This window comes from Ornithorhynchus anatinus, chromosome 3 (genome assembly GCF_004115215.2).
Source record: "Ornithorhynchus anatinus isolate Pmale09 chromosome 3, mOrnAna1.pri.v4, whole genome shotgun sequence".
NCBI classification, from domain to species: Eukaryota; Metazoa; Chordata; class Mammalia; order Monotremata; family Ornithorhynchidae; genus Ornithorhynchus; species Ornithorhynchus anatinus.
In genome coordinates, this window is record NC_041730.1 from 23,307,168 (window position 1) to 23,328,802 (window position 21,635).

The window sequence follows — 21,635 nt, forward strand, 5'->3', positions numbered from 1 at the left end:
GCAGTCCTCTTAAATGGTTCAGCTTTGGCTACAAATACCCAAAAGAGACGGTAGCTCCTGAGCTGCAGACAGGTAAATGAATATTTCAGTCTTCTATCTCCTATTGAGCCTGGAGCTGTTGTCAGAGCCTTTAGCCCTGTTTGGCTCAACTCAGAGGAGATGAAAAGAGGCAGAGAAGAATGGCCAGTCAATCAGTACATTTACTGAGCACTTAATGTGTGCAGAACAGTGTACTGAGCACTTGAGCTGATAAACATAATCCCAGCTCTCTAGGAACCCCTAGCCAGATTCTACCCCATGGTCCAGCAACTCCTGGGGCCAACTCCCCGAGTTCATTTATTCAATAGTATTTATTGAGCGCTTACTATGTGCAGAGCACTGGACTAAGCGCTTGGAAGGTACAAATCGGTAACAGATAGAGACAGTCCCTGCCCTTTGACGGGCTCGCAGTCTAATCGGGGGAGACGGACAGACAAGAACAATGGCAATAAATAGAATCAAGGGGATAAGTTGTCCAGATGGTGCCCAAAGCCAGCTCATCTTAAGAAACTGCATGGCATAGTGGATAGCGCATGGGCATGGGCATGAGTGTGAAGGTCCTGGGTTCTAATCCCAGCTCTGCCGTTTGCTAGGTGACCTTGGGCAAGTCTCTTCACTTCTCTGTGCCTCAGTTCCCTCATCTGTAAAATGGGGATTGAGACTGTCAGCCCCACGTGGGGGACTGTGTCCAATCAGATTTGCTTTTATCCATCCCAGCACTTAGTACAGTGCCTGGCACAGAAAGTGCTAAACAAGTACCGTAATTATTATTATCATTAATATTATTATCTTGCTTATCAAAACTCTTAGCATGGATAAATGATAAAGATGTAAAGGTAAAACAGTTGATATTGCCAAAGGCTTAGGCCAAATACTTTAAACAAAAAATGAGCCCTTTAAAATAATAATGATGGTATTTGTTAAGTGCTTACTATGTGCAAAGCACTGTTCTAAGCGCTGGGGGGGACACAGGTGATCCGATTGTCCCAAGTGGGACTCACAGTCTTAATCCCCATTTTACAGATGAGGGAACTGAGGCACAGAGAAGTTAAGTGACTTGCCCAAAGTCACACTATTAAAACAATAACAACAGTAATAAAAAAACAAAGCCTAGTTTGTTCCCTTGAGCCATTTGCTCCTGAAAGATCAGTGTTCATAATCAACAGCACTTTTTGAATGCCTTCTATAAGCAGAGCACTTTGCTAGGTACCTGGGAGACAAACCAGTAGAAAACATGTTCCCTGCCCTCTTGAACCTTCTAATCTAATGTGGGAGACGGAAGAACATTAATGGCCCAGTATATAGGTAAATACTTTCACATAATATATATACTTATATTTATGTAAGACAAAATGATAAAAGCAAAAGTAAGCTATCAAATATGATAAAAGTAGATCAATTCATTAATGATAAAGTGGATGATAGAGCAGCAGCCCAAGCAGGGAAGGGAAGGATGAGTCAAGGGAAAGAACCCTGAAGCCGGAAGTGGCCTCCAAGCAGGGTACCTTCCCCCCTCCCCAACAGGTGGTTTTCTCAATCAATCAGTGGTATTTATTGAGTGCTTACTAGATGCAGAGCACTGTACTAAGTGCTTGGGAGGCTACAATATGACAGGGCCCCACGTTCCCCGCCCGCATCGGGTGCAGATCAGAGAAGCAGCATGGCTTAGCGGAAAGAGCGCGAGCTTGGGAGTCAGAGGAGGTGGGCTCTGATCCTGACTCCGCCACGTGTCTGCTGTGACCTTGGGCAAGCCGCTTAACTTCTCTGTGCCTCAGTTCCCTCATCCGTAAAATGAGGATTAAGACTGTGAAGCCCCATCTGGGACAACCTGATTACCTCGTGTCTACCCCAGCGCTTAGAACAGTGCTTGGCACATAGTAAGCGCTTAAGGATGGCTCAGTGGAAAGAGCCCGGGCTTTGGACTCAGAGGTCCTGGGTTCGAATCCCGGCTCTGCCGCTTGTCAGCTGTGTGACTGCGGGCAAGTCACTTCACTTCTCTGGGCCTCAGTTCCCTCATCTGTAAAATGGGGATTAAGACTGTGAGCCCCACGTGGGGCAAACTGATTCCCTCGTGTCTACCCCAGCGCTTAGAACAGTGCTCTGCACATAGTAAGCGCTTAACAAATACCAACATTATTATTAACAAATACCATCATTATTATTCTGATGATCGAGTGGAAAGGTTATTATGATCACTGGCCAGTCCCAATGTCCAACAGGCTTCAGATCCAGTCCGGTGCTCATAAATCCTTCCGGCTCTAATTCAAGCCCCTTCCCAGCCACCTGGAATCTCCAGCAGGGCTCTTGGGAGCACGGCTCCCTAGAGGCTTCTGGATTTGCACTGCTCCAGCTCTGCCCCATCTCCGCTTTGCAGCCGTGACCGGGGACCAGGACGCGGGGTGCGACTGCTACATCCAGGGGTGCGTGACGAGCAAGACGGGCACCACCGAGGCCCAGACGGTGTTGAAGAAGAGGTTGCCGCGCACGGCCTGGGAGGAAGCGCTTGCGTTCCCCCTGGCCGAGGAGGAACTCGCTGCCGCCTCCCTGACCTTGACCCTGAGGAACTGCGACAGGTTCTCCCGGCACAGCGTGGCAGGGGAAATGAAGCTCAGCCTGGCCGGCCCGGGGGTGTCCTGGGGAGTTGCCCAGTGCGGAGAGCTGAAGACCTCTGAGAAGGTATTGTTCCCCCTGCCTCGGTGTTAGCCCGAGAGCCGACTTGGTTCCTTCGGGAAGGGAGGACCGGCGTGGGCCGCGGACCCCGGGTGTCGTGCGGAAAGGGCGCGGCGGGGCTGGGTGTTAGGGCTTCTGGATTCTGGAGCTAATTGGGATCGCCCACTGCTTTCTCCATGTGTTTTATAGAAAAAGAGTTCCTGAACTCAAAGGACTGAGACATATTACTGTCTGTCTCTCTCCCTCTGGACTGTAAGCTCGTTATGGGCAGGGATTGTGTCTGTTTAATATCGTATTGTATTCTTCCAGAGCTCAGCACAGTGCTCTGCACACAGTAAGTGCTCAATAAATACAACTGACTAAGAGCTAAAGTACCATGGATCTGTTTTCAGCTAGTGACCCATGTCCTGGGACAGCAATAATAAAAATAACAATAATAATAATAATAATGGGGGTATTTGTTGCATGTCTCCTCTGTGCCAAGCACTGAGCTAAGCTCTAGGATGGAGGAACTATAAGTAGATCAGATACAGTTCATGTCCCATATGGGGTTGACAGGCTAAGGGAGAGGGAGAAAAATATTTCATTCCTAATTTGGAGAGGAGGAAACTGAGGCACAGAGAATCTGCTTGATATGTCCTAAATCACATAAAGAGTGGGATTAGGATTAGAATCCAAGTGTCCTGGCTTCCAGTCATGTACTCTTTCCCATAGACCACACTACTTCTCTTCACAGCCTAGTGGAAAGAGCACCAGTTTAAGAATCAGAGGACCTGGGTTCTAAACCCAGCTCCGCCACTTGTCTACTGAGTGACCTCGGGCAAGTCACTTCACTTCTCCGGGCCTCAGTTACCTCACCGATAAAATGGGGATTAAGACTATGCGCCCTAGGTGGGACAGGGGCTATGATTTGACCTGATTAGATTGTATCTACCTCAGCACTTAGTACAGTGCCTGGCACACATAATTATCATTTCATCTTTTTGTACACAGTGAGTGAGCTGGCGACTATTCAGGTTTTTAGGATTTCGGGGAAGGAACTTGTGAAAAGTAACAATTCTTACAGAGTAATTCACTGTGGGAAAGTATAATATTGGCTGGGGTTGGGGTAGGAGGAGGAAGAAGCATGGTACTGCAGAGCTAGTTTATTTCTGTTTCTGGATTCAGACCTCCATCACCTACGCTTAAATCTGGAAGCTGCTTGGTGCAGAATGTCTGTGATCCTCTGGAAACTTGGCTTTCTGGAAGACTTTATGATAGCTGCCACAGCCTAACTGGCTTGATAACCTAGCTCCCCACTAGATTGTAAACTGTCTAGAGCACAGGGATTTGTCTACTAACTCTACTGAACTCATCCTAGCAGTACCACTGATTAATCGATTTGACTTTAGGAGAGAAACGTGATCTAGTCAAAACACTATTTGTATCATTTCCCTCTCCCTCCCACCCCATATTTTGAACTTGAAAAACTGATATAAGTACCATGCAACCTTTGTGTGAGGAAAGCAGGAGGGGCATGGCCTAGTGGAAAGAGCACGGGGTTTAGAGTCAGAGGATCTGGGTTCTAATCCTGCTCGGCCACTGTTTTTATGGCATTTTTAAAGCACTCACTGTGACTCACTGTGTGTCGTGTACTGTACTAAGAGCTGGGGTAGATATAAAATAATCAGATTGGGCACAATCCATGTCCCACTTGGGGCTCACGGTCTTAATCCCTATTTTACAGATGAGGTAACTGTGGCACAGAGAAGTGAATAGGCTTGCCCAAGGTCACACAGGCAACTGGCAGATTCGGGATTAGAACCTAAGGCCACATGACCTTGGGCAAGTCTCTTAACTTCTCTGTGCCTCAGTTACTTCATCTGTAAATTGGGGATTCAATTCCTCTCCATCCAATTTAGACTGTGTACCTCATGCGGGAGAGGGACTGTGTCCAACCTGATTACCTTGCATCTGCCCCGGTGCTTTTAACACTTAAATGCCATAATTATTATTATTAAAAACAGTAAGAAGATACAGTAAAAGCCTGAAACATGGTACAGTTAGTCCGATGACTAGAGACTTGCGAAACAGTCGCAGAATCGGCCCTGGAAGCTGGAACATTTCCCCGCTCTGGGTTTCACTACAGCAGTGGATGTTGAGCACCTACTAGGGCAGCAGCCGTGGCTGATGTATTCGCTGACCTGTGAAGAAATCCAGATCAGCCCTGAGCTGGGCTGGCACTGGAAGCTTGTGAAGGAGATTGGTGAGGATTGGTGAGGAGATTGGCAGGGAGATGTAGGAGAACCTTGCTCATCCCTGTGAAAGAATATCGTTCTTCACATGATTACCTGCTCCCAGATTTTATGTGCTGTGAACCTGGCAGTATTAGTGAGAGGCTTTTAGGACCTTGGAGTAAAATGGGCTAGGCTTAGTGAGACTGTTCCTCTAGAGAAGCAGCATGGGCTTGGGAGTCAGAGGTTTGTGGGTTCTATTACCTCATCTGTAAAATACAGATTGAGAAGGGGAAACCCACATGGGACAGCGACTGTGTCCAACCTGATTTGCTTGTATCCACCCCAGTGCTTGTTACAGTGTCTGGCACACAGTAAGCGCTTAACAAATGCTTCGATAATTAATATTATTACTATTAAAGATGAGGGCAGAGAGGTCTGTGAGACTGACTATCAATCAGTGGTATTTATTGAGTGCTTACTATGTTCTCTGCACATGCCTAGGAGGGTAAAATCAACAGAATTGGCAGACACGTTCCCTGCCCAAAATGAGTTTACGGAGGAGAATGTAGAATGTAGAGGGGAAATGTATAGAGCCGAAGCTGCTGGCAAAGGATAGTCGAAGCAAAGAACGGAAGGGACTGAGAAGTACTTGGGGGTTGATTCAGCAACAGTTTTTCCTTCAGTGCTTTGACCCCCGCTCCATACGACTAGAGTCCTCCGTCAGGTGTTTCTGATATCTTGGTCCCAACCTCTCCTCTCTTTTCACCTCCCTGACACAGGATAGTTATAGAAGAAGCCCAGGCTTTAGCAACAGGAAAAGCCATTCTCTAGAATAGAAGAAATCCTAAAGGGCTGAGAGAGGCCTAGTAGATAGAGCACGGGCTTGGGAGTCAGAGGAGCTGGGTTCTAATCCCGGCTCTACCTCTTTTCTGCTGGGTGACCTTGGGCAAGTCACTTCACTTCTCTGTGCCTCGGTTAACTCATCTGTAAAATGGGGGTTAAGACTGTGAGCCCCATGTAGGACATGGACTGTGTTAAACCTAGTTAGCTTGTATCTACCCCAGTGCTTAGTACCCAGTGCCGGGCGCATAGAAAGGGCTTAACAAACACCAATAAAAAACAAAACAAAACAAAAATCTCTCCCACCAATCATATTGCTTTAGGCAGGAAAAGACAGATCACAGGCAGCCCTGCCTGGGTAAATGGCACATATCTATAGGAAAGCAACATGGCCTAGTAGAAAGAGCATGGGCCTCGAGTTAGAGCTGGGTTCTAATCCCAGCTCCACCACTTGTCTGCTGTGTGATCTTGGGCAAGGCACTTAACTTCTCTGTGCCTTGCTACCTTCATCTGTAAAATGGGGGTTCAATGCTGTTCTTCCTCTTACTTAGACTGTGAGCCCCATGTGGGCCCTGATTATCTTGTATCTACCCCAGGTCTTGGTACACAGTAAGCATTTAACAAATACCGCAATTATATCTATATGGGACTCCTGTTGAAGGCTGGGGATCTATGGAGAGGATGACAGTTGACAAGAACAATTACTCTGACTGTGTTGAAAAACAACTTATTAAAAGCAAGAGTCATGGAAACTGCAGAGCTAGTTATTTCTGTTTCTGGGTCCAGGACTTCACTTTGTACTCTGAAATCTGGAAACTATATTTGATGTAGGTTGTTTCATAGAAAAAGAGAGAGAGAGAGATTGTGTATGTGTGAATGCTTGCATATAAAGAAGCAGCATGGCTTAGTGGAAGGAGCATGGGCCTGGGTAGCGGAAGACCTGAGTTCTAATCCTGGCTCTGCCACTTGCCTGCTGAGTCACCTTGGGCAAGTCACTTAATTTCTCTGGCCTCAGTTCCTTCATCTGTGAAATGAGGATTCAAACCCCGTTCTCCCTCCTACATTAGACTGTGAGCTCCATGTGGGACAGGGACTGTGTCTGACCTGATTATTGTGTATCTACCCTAGCACTTAGAATAGTGCTTGGCACATAGTAAGTGCTTAATATTATTACTATTGTTGTTATTATTGTTATAATAAGATGGTATTAGTTAAGCGCTTACTATGTTTCAAGCACTGTTCTAAGTACTGGGGTAGATACGAGGTAATCAGTTTGTCCCATATGGGGCTCAGAGTCTTAATCCCCATTTTACAGATGAGGTAATTGAAGCACAGAGAAGTTAAGTGGCTTGCCCAAGGTCATCCTCATCCTCTGACTCCCAATCCTGGCCTTTTTTCACCAGGCCATGCTGCTTCTCGCTGCTTATTATTATTGACACATACACTCAAAAGATGGGCAGTGCCTGGCTTGTAAATATAAAGAGATGCTACAATAGCTGGTCAGGAATGTGTTAACAGTCACACTGGTGACGAGCAAGCTGTGTCCCAGTTCTAGCTGGATAACCCTTAGCGAAAAGCTATACTATTTGCGTCACCAGGGATCCTGGAGAGCATCCCATTGCACAGGCAGCTTAAACATAAAGTCAAAATGATTAAATAGAAATGGAAGAGTGGCCAGGGAGGAAGGGATGGAAGGAAGGAGGATGAAAGGAAAGAGGGCAGAGAATGAGGTGGGGGAAAAAAGAAAGGGAGGCAAGGAAAGAAGGATGGATCCAGGAGGAGTAAGAAGTCTGATTCTGGATATCCTCACCTTTCACAGGTGCTGTGGCCCTCTCAGAATGTGAAACTGGAAACCCCTACAGCATTCTAGGCAAACAGGTGGAATTAGAAAGTATCTTACAGTAGGAATCGTTTGGCTGGCCCCTCATACTGATCTCTTTGTGACTCACCAAATTCTAATTCTTAAAGAAATGTGTCCTCAGATAGCAAGCCGCGGTCTCCATCCTCTCTCCTTCCTCTCCAGGTTACAGAGAAATCGGAAGAGATGTTTCCAGTGAAGTCCCTCACTGAGAAGCAGCATGGCCTGGCAGTTAGAGCATGGGCCTGGGAGTTAGAAGGACCTGGCTTCTAATCCCGGCTCAGCCGCTTGTCCGCTTTGCGACCTAGGGCAAGTCACTTCTCTGTGCCTCAGTTACCTCATCTGTAAAATGGGGATGAAGACTGTGAGCCCTAGGTGGGACAGGGACTGTGTCCAACCTGATTAACTCGTATCTATTAGAGCACTTCATATAGTGGCTAGCACATAGTAAGCGCTTAACAAATACCAATAATAATAATAAAAAGAAATCTCCAGAATTGATTTTAAAAAGCCCCAAAGGACAGAAAGACATCCCCATTCTCCTAACTAGGTTCCCATGCTGCTCTCTTAGCTAAGAACAGCAGGCATAGCTGCTGTTATTTTCTAATTCCAGAGGCCCTTCTTGCCCTTGAATGAATCTGTGGGGATCCTTCCACTTTGCTGTTTTTATGTGGGTCTGTGGCTGGACCTTGACTTGGGGACTCTTTTGCTCCTTGCCCTTTTAATCTTGAGATTGAAATTCAAAGCAAATGGAATTGGTGGAGGAAGTGCAGACACTGCACAAACGTGGGTAATGGGATGTAGATTGGGATGCTGCCCCTAGCTCTCATCATCATTTGGCAGCTGTCTGAGAAGAATGAAGAGCCTCCCGCTTCATTCCCAGCCTCCGGGGCAGGTTCAGGAAGCCGGTCGGCCGACAGGCCCCATCCCCTCCGGAAGGATCCGGCACCGAATCAGCCTCTGTCCTTGTCTTTCAGGAGCTGGCAGCTGGAACTGGTGAAGTTCTGCTGTCTATCAGCTACCTCCCGGCAGCCAACCGCCTCCTTGTGGTGTTGATAAAAGCCAAGAATCTGCACTCCAACCAGTCAAAAGATCTCCTGGGGAAAGGTGAGTGAGGTCTACCGGCTTGACTGTGCGCCAAGAGGTGGCGAGGATGTCTGTGATATATGGTGGGAAGCTGGTGCTCCGACGCTTCTATTCATGCCTTCAAATGTGTGCCTGAATCGATCAACCAGTTATATTTATTAAGCGCTTACTATGTGCAGAGCACTGTACTAAGCGCTTGAGAGACTACAATAAAGCAGAGTGTAGTGGATAGAGCACGGGCCTGGGAGTCGGACGGTCATGGGTTCTAATCCCAGCTCTGCCACTTGTCTGCTGTGTGACCTTGGGCAAGTCACTTTGCTTCTCTGTGCCCCAGTTACATCAGCCGTAAAATGGGAATTGAGACTGTGATCGCTACATGGGACGGGGACTGTGTCCAATCTGATTAGTCCAAACCCTACGCACGGTACATGCCTTGTGTCTCGTAAGCGCTTAACAAATACCATAATTATTTTTATTAATTAGCAGACACATTCCCTGACCATACGTGCATACACACACACACACACACACACACACAATGTATATCTTTAGGTTGGAAGGGGGGATTGCAAAGATCGCACAAGCAGGCTGGGCCCTATTGTGGTGGCTGCATTCTTTCAAAACTCTGCATTAAGGAACACTCACATTTTAGCAAGTACCTTGTCTGATGTTGCTCAAAGGCACACAAACCGCTTCTTCCGGCACTCTGTCCCGCTGCATCCAGACAGACTCATGATGTGAGAAGGTTCAGGAAGGAAGGAGAAATGAAGACGGGACTAAATGCTTGCACTGAATCCTCGGCCCACCTAGTAGAGGCTGAGGAGAGAAAGGCCACATTAGGTCCAACTAAAACACAACTCGGGGTTTTCTCCCTCTCTCTTTCCCTATCCAGTTCCAGCCCTCCTCTCACTCACCAGCTTTGGCAGATCACTACATCCGCACCAGCTGAGAGTGGGTGATGGCAGAAGGGAGGTGGGTGTGCGGTGTGGGGCTCGAGGCAACAGAAATCTGCTCCATCTTGGATTAGATGCACCCAGACTGTCTGCAGAATCACGCTTTCCCAGTGCCCAGGACCCGGGGCCTTCCTTAGTGCTAGAGGGGAACTTTGGGAGAGAAGTTGGTTCTTCAGGAAAACTAGAGTGGCAACATGGTCTAGTGGCTTGATTGGTTGGATGGCAAGATTTCTTGGTTCCTGGTCTCAGGGTAGCAATCGATCAATCGGTGGTATTGATTGAGTCCTTACTGGGTACCGAGCACTATAGACATTTTCCTGGCTCACAAAGAGCTTACAGTCTAGAGGGGAAGACAGACAAGCGGGCTGCCTGGTTTCCCTGGAAAGTATGATCTCTACATTTTAAGTCCTTAGACAGAAGCAAATGATCAAGGTTATTCTGTGAGCCCGTTTTTGCTCAGTGGGTCAGAGTTAACAAAAACTCTCCATCCTCCCGGTGGCCTCGTGCTCAGCTTTTAAGCACTATGTGCCAGGCACTGTACTAAGCACTGAGGTAGTGGATACAAGGTTGGACACAGTCCACATCCCACGGCCTTAATCCCCATTTTATAGGGTAACGGAAGCACAGAGGAAGTGAAGTGACTTGCCCAAGGTCACACAGCAGACAAGTGGCAGAGAGAAGAACCCAGGTCCTTCTGACTCCCAGGCCCGTGCTCTATCCACTTGGCTACACTGCTTCTCTTACCTCTTCAGCCTCCTTTTCAGCTTCCTTTTGGGGCAATCAGACCCTACTACTTTGCATCTCAAATTTCTGTTGTGAAATAACAAACTCACCCCCCAGGGGTGGTAATTAGAACAATAAACCTAGAGAAGTAATTAGCCTCAATAATCCTAATTAAAACAGATAATTGACCAGCCCCTAATGTGGTACCTAGCAAACCTTATTACACCTTTTTTTAGAACATGGGAGCCATTTTCACACACCTAATAAAATTTGATCTCAAATTTCAGTAAACCTTGTTAACAGCAGGGAGGCAGATGGGAGAAAGTAAGATAGTTATCCCAGAGACTTGGCTGAAAGTGGGTTGAAAACACAGTTTGTGTTGGGGAGGAAGGTCATGCTGGTTCTTTAGTTCTCTTGTAGTAGTTGAGAATGACTACTGAGTTTGATGCTCCTGACTAAAATCATCATCAGTGGTATTTATTGAGTGCTTACTATGTGCAGAGCACTGTGTTAACCACTTGGTAGACATGTTCCCTGCCTACAATGAACTTTACAGTCCAGTTGGGGAGACAGATATTAAAATATATAAATAATTTACAATATGTAATGAATAGATCAAGTACAAAAAATGCTTGGGACCAAGTCTCAATCCACAGATAATGGCTTTAGGCCAGACTGGATTTTAGTGAAATGAAGTCATCAAAAGTATGCTTTAAGCAGACACTATGGAAAATTACCAAACTGAAATTACCTGTGTTTTGTACACTTGGGAATTTGTAGGCCTCAGAGGAACTCATGTGAAATGCTTGGAAGACAGAGTTCCCACTCCATCCTCTGGTCATCCTTCCTTCCTCCCTGGGCTCCTGTTCTTACAGTCAAGCCAGATCCCAAGGTACTGCACGGAAGCTGGACCGGGTTCTTCTCCGCTGCATTCTGTACACCAGAGCTGCTATTCCCAAAGAGGCAGAGGGCCAGAAACTCACCTTTAGCATAGTGGATAGAGCACGAGCCAGGGAGTCAGAGGGTCATGGGTTCTAATCCCAGTAGGCGGCTTTAGGCAAGTCACTTCACTTCTCTATACCTCAGTTAGCTCATCTGCAAAATGGGGATTGAGACTGTGAGCCCACGAGGGACGGGGACTGTGCCCAACCCGATTTGCTTGTATCCGCCCCAGCGCTTGGTATAGTGCCCGGCACATAGTAAGCACTTAACAGATACCACAATTATTATTATCATTCTCTTCTCCTTGTTTCCCGACCCATCTCCCTACCTCTCCTTTCCCTTCCCCCCCTCCCTCTGCCACTTGGGCAGATGTGTCAGTCAAGGTGACCCTGAAGCACCAGGCCTTGAAGCTGAAGAAGAAGCAGACAAAACGGGCCAAGCATAAGATCAATCCGGTGTGGAACGAGATGATCATGTTCGAGGTGCCCCAGGACCTGCTGCGGGCCTCCAGCGTGGAGCTGGAGATGCTCGGTCAGGACGAGGCCGGGCAGACCCTCGTGCTGGGCCGCTGCAGCCTGGGTCTCCACGCTTCGGGCTCCATGCTCAGCCACTGGGAGGAGATGCTGAAGAACCCCCGCAGGCAGATCGCCATGTGGCACCCGCTCCACCCCTAGACCAGGGGCTGAGGAGCTGCTGCCACCGTCGCCATTGGGTATTAGAAAGAAACCTTTCCCCTCCCCCGACTGCCTTCCCCGTCCCTCCCTCCCCTTGTCCTTCCCCCGACAACCTCCCCGTCCCTCCCCCAACCATCCTCCAGCTCATTCCTTGATCTGAGATTTGAAAGACCGTGGTAGATTCTGGGGTACTTACATTCAGCAATACAAAGCCTCCACTCTCACCCCATTCACTGCTTTCCACTGTCACTGCCACACGGAGAGGTTATTCAGGAAGGTGTTGTGGATAAGTCACCGTGTAGAGATTTAGCCGGAGACATCACCTCCTCCTTCTGCCTTGTTGCCCTCCATGGCCCGCTAGGACCGACTAGGGTGAGAGAGCGTGATGGTGCAGTGCGAACCACTAGCTCTAGAATCAATTTCTGCACACAGGTTCTTGATCCTGAAGTCTCAGGGCTAATCTGTTGTACTTGATGGGAGACTCCTTCACCAGCACTCCCTGTGCTAACTTATTGTTCTAATTCATTAGGGAACTAGCAAATTTGGAATGGAAATTTGTCCAACAACTTTAGCCATGTTCTCAAAAAGCTTCTGATACATTATCCTCCAGAGGGTGTTCACCTTGCTCTGGAAGGGTGGCCTGCTTGAAAAAGGCAATTTGTCCATTTGAAAGAGGCCCCTTTTTCTCATTTCAAAACATACCCCTGGACTTAAGTTCCCAAGAACATTCAAGGATTTGCTTGTATTTAGAACTGCATTTATGCAGAGAGGCGATATGATCTAGAAGATAAAATTTTCTCCAGAAGTCATTGTCATTGGCTCCTAATTCACTGAATGATGCTGGGGAAATAACTTCATCGCTCTGTGCTTCAGTCTTGCCATGTCTACAAGGGAATGGTCAATACAGGCCCCCAGTTTAGGTCCAAGATAAGTAAGGCCGTTTACATTGTCCTTGGAGTCCCTGAAGAAAGATATTCTGTTAATTGAATAGATTACACTTCTCCCATCTCCTGAGCCTACAAGAAAAATGTCAGGAGCATTGCAGAGAAGTCTAGTTTTAGGAGGTTTCCAGCAAACATTTGGTGGTCCTGGGGGGAGATGCAGCTAAGTGGTCAAGCTTACATATTTTAATCAATATTTATTGAGTGCTGACTGTGCAGAGCACTGTACTAAGTGCTTAGGAAAGTACAATATAACAGAGTTGGTAGACATGTTCCACGGGAGACAGTGTGGCTTAGTGGAAAGGGCATGGGCCTGAAAGTCAGAGGACAGGAACTTTAATCCTGGCTCCATCATTTGCCTGCTGTGACCTTGGGCAAGTCACTTGACTTTGCAGTGTCTCAGTTCCCTCATCTGCAAAATGGGAATTCAGTACCTCTTTCTTTCCCTACTTAGACTGTGAGCCCCCATGTGGAATATAGTTATCTTGTATCTACCCCAATGTTTAATATAGTGCTTGGCATATAGTAAGTGCTTAACAAATAGTAGTAGTAGTATTCCCACAAGGAGTTTACTGTCTAGAAAAGCATTTGGATTTTCCATTCAAGCAATCGATAGTATTTATTGAGCACTTACCCTAAGCAGGACACTTGAGAGTGTGCAGTAGACATGATTCCTGCTCCTCAAAGACCTTACAGTTCAGTGCTCCTCCGGGTCAATCTAAAACTCTCATTGGTGGTTTCCTTTTGGAGGTCTTTAAGTGTTTTGTGGATCAGGTGGGTGGGAACATATGTTGCTCCCCCTCCAATCACCTTCTGTGTCTCTCATTCTAATCACACCAGTTGAAGCAATTAACCCCGGCACGTTGGCTCCTCTCTCTATGCCGACACTTGGGAAGGTTTTCTCTTTGCTTGCGGGCACAGTGGAAGAAAAAAGCTTGCTATACAGAGAAGCCTGGAAACCAAGAGCTGGAGATTGGTAGCCTGTGGGAAGTGATGGAGGTTTTTTTCAGCACTAGGAGGCTATGAGACATGGCAACTGGACTTATACTTGAAGCAAAAGCAATTTCTCCTCTCTATTCTATTCGGAAATTGTTGATGGGATGGCTTACATAAGCTCCTCTGGGGCACGGACCGTGCCTACTAATTCTACGGATTTGCATTCTCCCTAACGTGTAAGCACTCAAGAAATACTATTGATTGATTGAATTTTACTTTAGGCACCATAATGTTAATTGGCAAGGGGAAAGCAAGGAAAACTTGATCAAACAACTCATTCCTGGACTTCGTACCATCTCCTTGACCCTGTTTAGTGTCTGGACACGGGCCAAAGCCGGGCCAGGTCCACCCTAGACGGTGGACCGACTTAACCCTTGGCTTCAAAATGAGCCAAGTGGAAACCCTTTTTCGTAGTGTGTAAACAGTGGTTATTAGTACCATTCATCCCTGATTCTAGAGTGCTGCCCTCTAAATAGGAAAATATGCAGCAAAACTATGATTAGATCAAGAGAGGAGACTAAGGCAGGCCAAGGGATAAAAGAAACAAAACCAAACCCAATTATCATAAAATCCAGTACTCCGGTGATGCCACCTGGTGCCACCTGGTGCTTCAGAAGCGATGATGAGTTCTGCAAATGGCAAAATCGCTCATTTTAAAGCAGGCTCTTGAATAAAATTGTAAAGCCAGTCTACGCCTCCAGTTGAATGAGGAATGAGGACAGGGAGCCAATGCAAATATTAACCGGAACATTGGCCCTATCCCTGTTAATGGCTAGTGATGATGACACAGGTTTGGTCCAATCCAGCTCTAGTTGCTGGAGGCATCTGTGCTGTGGCACTCTGCTGCAGACAGCAGCTTTTTGTTTTTCAACCCCTGCAACCAACTGAATGTCGCCTTCTCCCATAGATGCCTGAGAAGAATGTTAACAATTTTAGCCTGTCTGGGGCTATTCTCCCCAAGGAATTCAGACACTAGGCAAATGATGGAGGCTGCAGAATCAGTCCTGAGTTTTCTGTCAAGAAGCAGATTTTATTTCTCTCTCCAACTCAATTATATACTTCCTGCCTTGTGACTCAGAAAGGGGGGATAAACAGCAGCGCTGTCTACAGTGGGGAGAGTCCTGCTAAGGTCTAGATGGAGAGAGGGCAGAGGAAAGGGGGAAGGATGCTCTAAGAAAGGGTAATTCACACACTCCTGTAAATTGGCAAAAACCCAAAAGACTCATTGGGTGGGAGATGAACCAATGCTAAAAAAAAAAAACCCCTGATGTTTAAATAGGGTTTGTATGGCAACATGGCAGCCATTTAAGAAATATCTGCTTCTCCTGACTCAGGTCAATAATAAGATTGTGATAATTAGTAACCGTCATTACTTTTAACATTTATCCAGTGCCCTGCATCTCTTAATAGGGTTTGGGATATTACCAGGCCTGTTCTTGAGTTTTGGAGGATTCACAAGACCAAGGACATAGAGGTACATGTTAATGGCACCGACTTTCCCACACAGACCAACTGGGACAATTGCATGCTGGTTGTGAAATGTAAAGACTCCCCCCAACCCCCAACTCCCAGTTCTTTGAAAGGCCTTAAGAGAGGATGCAAGAGGGCTAGGATGCTGGGGAGATGCTAAGTAATTGTTATTTTTTTGAGTTGGGCCATTAGTGGGGGCCTCTTGTTTCATCCTTCCTGTCTCCCTAGGAAGAAGGCGTAAAAGGAGTAATTTTGGGTTTGCAGGAGGAGTACAGTACTTCAGGTGGAAAAAATAAATGGAATCTGAGTAATGTCTGCTGTTTGATGATCATTAAGGTCCCAGCCTTGTTTTCACTCCTCAGAAAGGAGATGTGTCCCTGGCACATTAGCCAGCAAGATTGAAGCAGTCAGGGCCCTCAGAGAAAAGGTGTGTTTCCAGTGGAGTGACGAATCTCTTCAAACAAAATGCATGAAGGCCAGTTGCCAACAAACTCCACTCACTGATGTTTTCAAAAATCAAAATTAAACTGTTGACTGCCTCAGTTTGTCAAAAAATCCTTGTTAGGGCTAAGTTTGGTACTAACAGTACGGTAAGACCTAGGGACAAATATAGCTACCTTGTCGATTCACTTGCATGTGTTGGGTTTCGATGATTTTGATGACACAGCCCTGTAGGAACTTTCTGATTGGATCAGGAGACAGCAATATTGACAGCTGATAACCAGTGATGTCGGTGGTCTTGCTTTCCACTTTCAACCCCCATTCTGATTTGACTGGCCTCGGGGCCTGCCCTAGGTATAAATGGGGGGGGAATAAAGAGCCCAAGATGCTCCCCATTAAGTATGCTAATAAGGTGCTGTCAAATATGCTGTCAAGTATGCTGGGGCAGGTTCTGAGGCACACTATCATCTCCACTTCAAAACTGGAAGCATGAGCACGGCATGTTACGCTGCGTAGGGAATTATGGATGAAAAGCAATTTCGAACAGAAAATAGAAATTAGCAAAGTACCAGTTGTCTGTGTAGACACAAGTGATCTTAGATGGTAGAGCTAGATTCCAAGGGAGATGTCCTCTAGAATAGGTGGACATGCAAACTTTGAGTGACTGGTGTGCTAGTTTTATAGAGCATTTTGTAGAACTTAATACCTGTTTAGCTATGGTAATTTCCCTCTAGATGGTCTTAGTTACAATATATTGCCTTTAGGAAGGTCTGACATCCAAATACAACAGTTTGGACTGGAGAAAGGATCATGGGATTTATTGGGAGTTGAAAGGGTCTGGATTTTAATGCCAGCTGTGCCGCTAGGCTGCTGTGTGATTTTGGGTAACCTCTCTGTGCCCATCATTAAAATTAGGATAGTAATCCCCACCTATCTTTACCTCATAGGGATGTCAGAAGGGCAAAATAACATAAGTAAGCACTTGGGGAAAATAAAATTGCTCTGCAGATTCAAGATCCTTATGGACTGCATTTCTTCAATGCTCATTTAATTTCTCTCAAATGTGCATTAATTCCAATGTACTTTAAAAACAATAAGCAAAATTGCAGTTGCAGACATTTATAAAATAGGCGCTTTGTTTTCTTACACATTACCTGGCTAATTATTATTATTATTATTATGGTATTTGTTAAGCGCTTACTATGTGCCAAGCACTGTTCTAAGCACTGTGATAGATACAAGGTAATCAGGTTGTCCCAGGTGGGGCTCACAGTCTTAATCCCCATTTTACAGATGAGGTACCTGAGGCACAGAGAAGTTAAGTGACTTGCCCAGGTCACACAGCGGACAAGTGGCGGAGCTTGGATTAGACCCCATGACCTTCTGACTCTCAGCCCCGGGCTCTATCCACTAGTCCATGACACGACCCCATGTAAACACGCTTTTATGGGTGGAGTGAATGGATAAGGGACTGGTTGATTGTTCTGAAAATACAGTTGATTTAGCAAACTGGGCTTAGCTTCTCTTGACCTTCTCTTTCAGCTCTGGCCCCTGGACTGTGCTGCCTTGGAATCTGTAAAATCATAAAGCTAGGCCACATAGGGCCCTTAGGCTGCTGCTTGTCGTAGGAGGTACTGAGTAGATGAGGCAGTCCAATCAAATGGGCTAATTTAGATGGGCAACTGGCTGCCCTCACCTTGGGGCAGAAACTTGGACTGGAGCTTTGGTACTTTGTTTTATATTATCATTTGTCTAAGGTGAAAAAGGGAAGCCGGTTTGGAAAGGTGGAAATAGTTGGTCAGTGAATTGGGTCTATACTCCTTTGTGTTGGCTGATAAACTGACACCCATTTCTCACGACCTTTTATATCAGGTATGTGGTGTTACAGTCCCTGTTCTGAGTCCATTAAGAGGTCAGAGATCCAGATGCTGAGGCAGGGGCATCGAGGTTTGGAAATGAGTCCTCCAGCCAGCACCCCAAAGAGTGGGGTCATTATTGCCTTTCAAGCCCTGCCCCCTCACCTCCGAACCCTTCGTGCTTCATGAACCCTTCATAAAAGCCATCTGCCCGACCATTTATTCATTCAATCATAGTTATTGAGCGCTTACTGCGTGCAAAGCACTGTACTAAGCGCTTGGGAGAGTACAATATAATAGCAACGATAAAAACTCACGCTGGGCTGAATGCGAGGTGATGCAAAGGAATGTGGAAGTCTCAATTCCACTGAGAGCCTTTCAAGGGAGTAATGACAGTCATGGTCCCTGCATTTCCTCAGAGACCCATCACTGAGTCGTTCAGTCCCCCTCTTGAGGCACTCTTTGACTTCAACATACAGTTCTTGTATCAAGCAAGTTCCAGGATAATAATTGCTATGATCTTTCACTATGCTCCATTGAGGTGAATTTTACATCCTGCTCTGGTTCCCGTGACTGTAAGACCTCAAGCCTAAGGCTCTAAAGATCTTCGTGGTGTTATTTAATAGGTGTCTGTAATTACAACTGAATTAGGCCAATTAATTGTGAGAGGGAACGTGTCCTTCTACAAACTCCCCGCTTCATCATGCAAGCGCTTTCTGAGAGGAGTATGATTTGAAGAGGGGGCACCAAAAGGGAGTCCAGATCAGATGGACTGTAGCCAGTGTAACTGCGAAGTGACTCAAATCTGAGACCTCACGGCCTCCTGGCTCGCCTTCCTAAGAGGCACTGAGTTGGACAGTCTGATATCCAACCTGAGATTTGACTGTATTTCTGCCAATGGCTCTTGGAGATGACAGGCCTATAAACTGAACGGTTATCGCTCACACTAAGAATGCCGAATGCAATGTTCTTCCATACAGGCAATTTTAGTTGGCTGTAAGAGTGTTTGCTAAGTTGTTAATATAAACTCAAGTGAGAATGGGATCCCCAGTGAAAGTTATGTCCCTTGTAACCTGTTCCTATCTGTCCTTGATGTTTTCTGTTGTACAGTGCTGAGTATTGTTGGTTGTATTGGATCATAGCCCAAAGCACAAGAAGACAGCATGAGACTTAGTAGTCCTATGTCAGATGTGATAAATGAAGAAACAATCTTTGATGGTAAATAAACACTTTCCAACAGGTACCAATGTGTTATTTTTGGGTTTTTTTTTTCCTGGAATCCCTAATGCTTCATTTTCTTTGACACTGCAATCAGTGATATAGAATCTAAAGAGCCAAGAGATGACAGAAGCTTCTACAGTACAGAGTCCACTTTCAGTGAGACAGTCGAAGCTCCTTGATGTTTTTTTATAGTCTGACAAGGAAGACTGCACACATACCAAGAAGCTGACATAGGACCCGGTATTAGAAGGCCGAAAGTGTCTTCCAACTCTAATGCATTGTGCTCTCCCTAGTGCTTAGTACAGTACTCTGCACACAGTAAGTGCTCAATAAATATGATTGAGGCTGACTGAATTTTGCCATTGGGTTTGGTTCCAGCTATAGGACCTCTTTTTAATCGAGATGGTGGGGGATTCCATTTGGTGGGGCTAGATTCCATTTAATCGAGATGGTGGGGGAGAAGTCTTCCCAAAGGTTGCCCCCATCCCCTCACGAACTCTATGTTACTCAGAGATACCATTTTGTTGAATTTCTGCCTAGGGCCAACAGAAATGGACAGAAGAGATGAGCTTTGCCTCTCACTTTTTGATGCCTGGCAGAGAGCAACCATTGGGAAATCAAAGGCTTCAGTATGAAGGTATAGACATTGATGAAAAGCAGTTTTCTCAAACTCTTTTTCTTCACTGTTCTCTCTTCCCATACAGGAGGGAAGAGAGGGATGTGCACTTGTGTGTGTGTGTGTGTGATATTTAAGTGCTTAATATGTTCCAAGCACTGTACTAAGTGTTGGGGTAGATACCAGATAATCAGGTCAGACATAGTCCCTGTCCAACACAGGGTTTACAGCCTAAGTGACTGGAAGGGCTAGGGAAAGTGGAAGAATTGGATGGTAAGGGCCTGTTATGGGTATTTTTGTTGTTAGGTTTTAATAATAATTATAATATCTGGGGAGATGTGGGTTGTGTATTTGGGACTTGGTGGAAACAGGACTTTAAATCAAGTAAAACACTCCTGTTCGGCATTGTATCCAACTGGAATGCTGTTCTTCTAACACATGAGTACACTCAGTTGTGCCTTAATACATGTGTTCACTGTGTGTTTTGTCGAGAACACTGGTAAGAGAATTAGAGAACATTAATCTGACATGAGTCCGTTTGAAAATAGCATGTGGCAGGGTGAGAAGAAATGGGATGTGTCTTTGCTCACAGCACTGGAAAGGGTGAATAGTAGTGTGAATTTTCCTTCAGATAGGGTTTTTTTTTTAAAAAAAGCAATCTTCATATTATGGAAGAACTGGATGTAAATAACATCCACAGAATAGCTGGATGGTGAGGAAAAGGAAGGGATCTGAGGTCCAACTGGGCTTTGACCAAGAGCCTCAGACTTTCTGAGTGCAGTTTGTGCAGAATTTAGTCAGGTTTTAAAAAATCTTCAAACCTCTATTCATTTTTCATGAAGTCAATCTTTCTGACAGCATCTAAGTTCTAGACACTGCGAGAGGAAACAAACCAGGAAGGCAAAAGAAGTGCATTCTCTGACAAAGAAATTAAAGTGAGAAAGCCATTAAGTTTTACCACTTCTGGCACTATACGCATTTCCCTGTATGGCCAACCGAAGGAGACTCAGCAAACTAAAGCACTCACTCCAAGGGAGTAGCTTTACCAACGTGAGGCAGTTGGTAGGGTCCGAGTCACCGGAAGAGGAAATTAAACTAGGGGTTGGGGAAGGAGGAGTCTGGGTTACAATTGAAGAAATCCAAGAGTGAGAAAAAGCACAGACTCCCCACTCCTCTCTCCCTCCCCCCACATTTCTATATATAGTCTTTAAATGGTCTATTATGGGACATGAGCAGCAGAAAAGGGTGTCCAAAAAGCTTTTAGGCCCTTTAGAGGCCTAAGACCCTTGGAATGCACCAGGGAACTACTTGACAGGGCTGTCTTTGGCACTACTGCACAGGGTTCAAAGACCAGATCTTCAAAGAAGCAGCCCCAGTGGCTGGTTCTGCACCACAGAAAGTTTAGAGTTCTTATTATCCAAATTATTAACCAAATTATCTGGTTAATTTGCCCTTTGCAAGTCACCCCATCAGAAAATTAGGGGTTGGAAGCTGAATTTTATGACTGGCCTGTCGGGACCAAATACCCAGTTAGTTGACAACTTGTCACTCATTTTGTATTGTTCCTCACTTGAGTTTCGTAAGCGCTCAATTAATTCGATTGAATGAATGAACCAACACATTTTATCAACGTCTGGCTCCCTCTCTAGACGGTGAGCTCGTGGTGGGCGGGAAAGTGTCTGTCTGTTGTTATACTGTACTCCCCCAGGTACACAGTACAGTGCTTTGCACACAGTAAGTGCTCAATAAATACAAATGAATGGATGAACGAATGAATAGATGGATGAATATGGGACAGCAGAGCTCATCCCAAATGGCCCCATATCCTCAGGCCTGGGCCACCTTGAGTGTCAGATAGGGTCTCTCTGCTCTCCGACCATATTCTGGAGTCTTAACTTGCAAGATCTCTCAAGGTTCAAGTAGGCTAGGCCCTGTTGACTGAAGTGCTGATGTATCCTGTGGTATTTTTCCACTGAATGTTTTCTGTTTTTTAGAGCCAATTGGAACGGCCCTGATCTATTAACCCTGGCATCTGTTCTCATTTCCCTCCCAGGGTAGTGCCCTGGCAAGGGGAAAGCCACAGAAAAAGGTGG

General features: G+C 45.9%; 1 protein-coding gene across 1 annotated transcript in view; it reads left to right on the forward strand.

Annotated features, from left to right (window-relative positions):
- SYT13 (synaptotagmin 13) overlaps nt 1-12,354 on the forward strand; it is a 32,539-nt gene extending 20,185 nt beyond the window's left edge. The window contains exons 4-6 of the mRNA XM_029060918.1: nt 2,414-2,715; nt 8,601-8,730; nt 11,697-12,354. Coding sequence (XP_028916751.1) covers nt 2,414-2,715; nt 8,601-8,730; nt 11,697-12,001 — 737 coding nt within the window. The 3' untranslated portion in view covers nt 12,002-12,354. The remainder of the gene's footprint in view (nt 1-2,413; nt 2,716-8,600; nt 8,731-11,696) is intronic.
- The last annotated feature ends 9,281 nt before the right edge of the window (nt 12,355-21,635 follow it).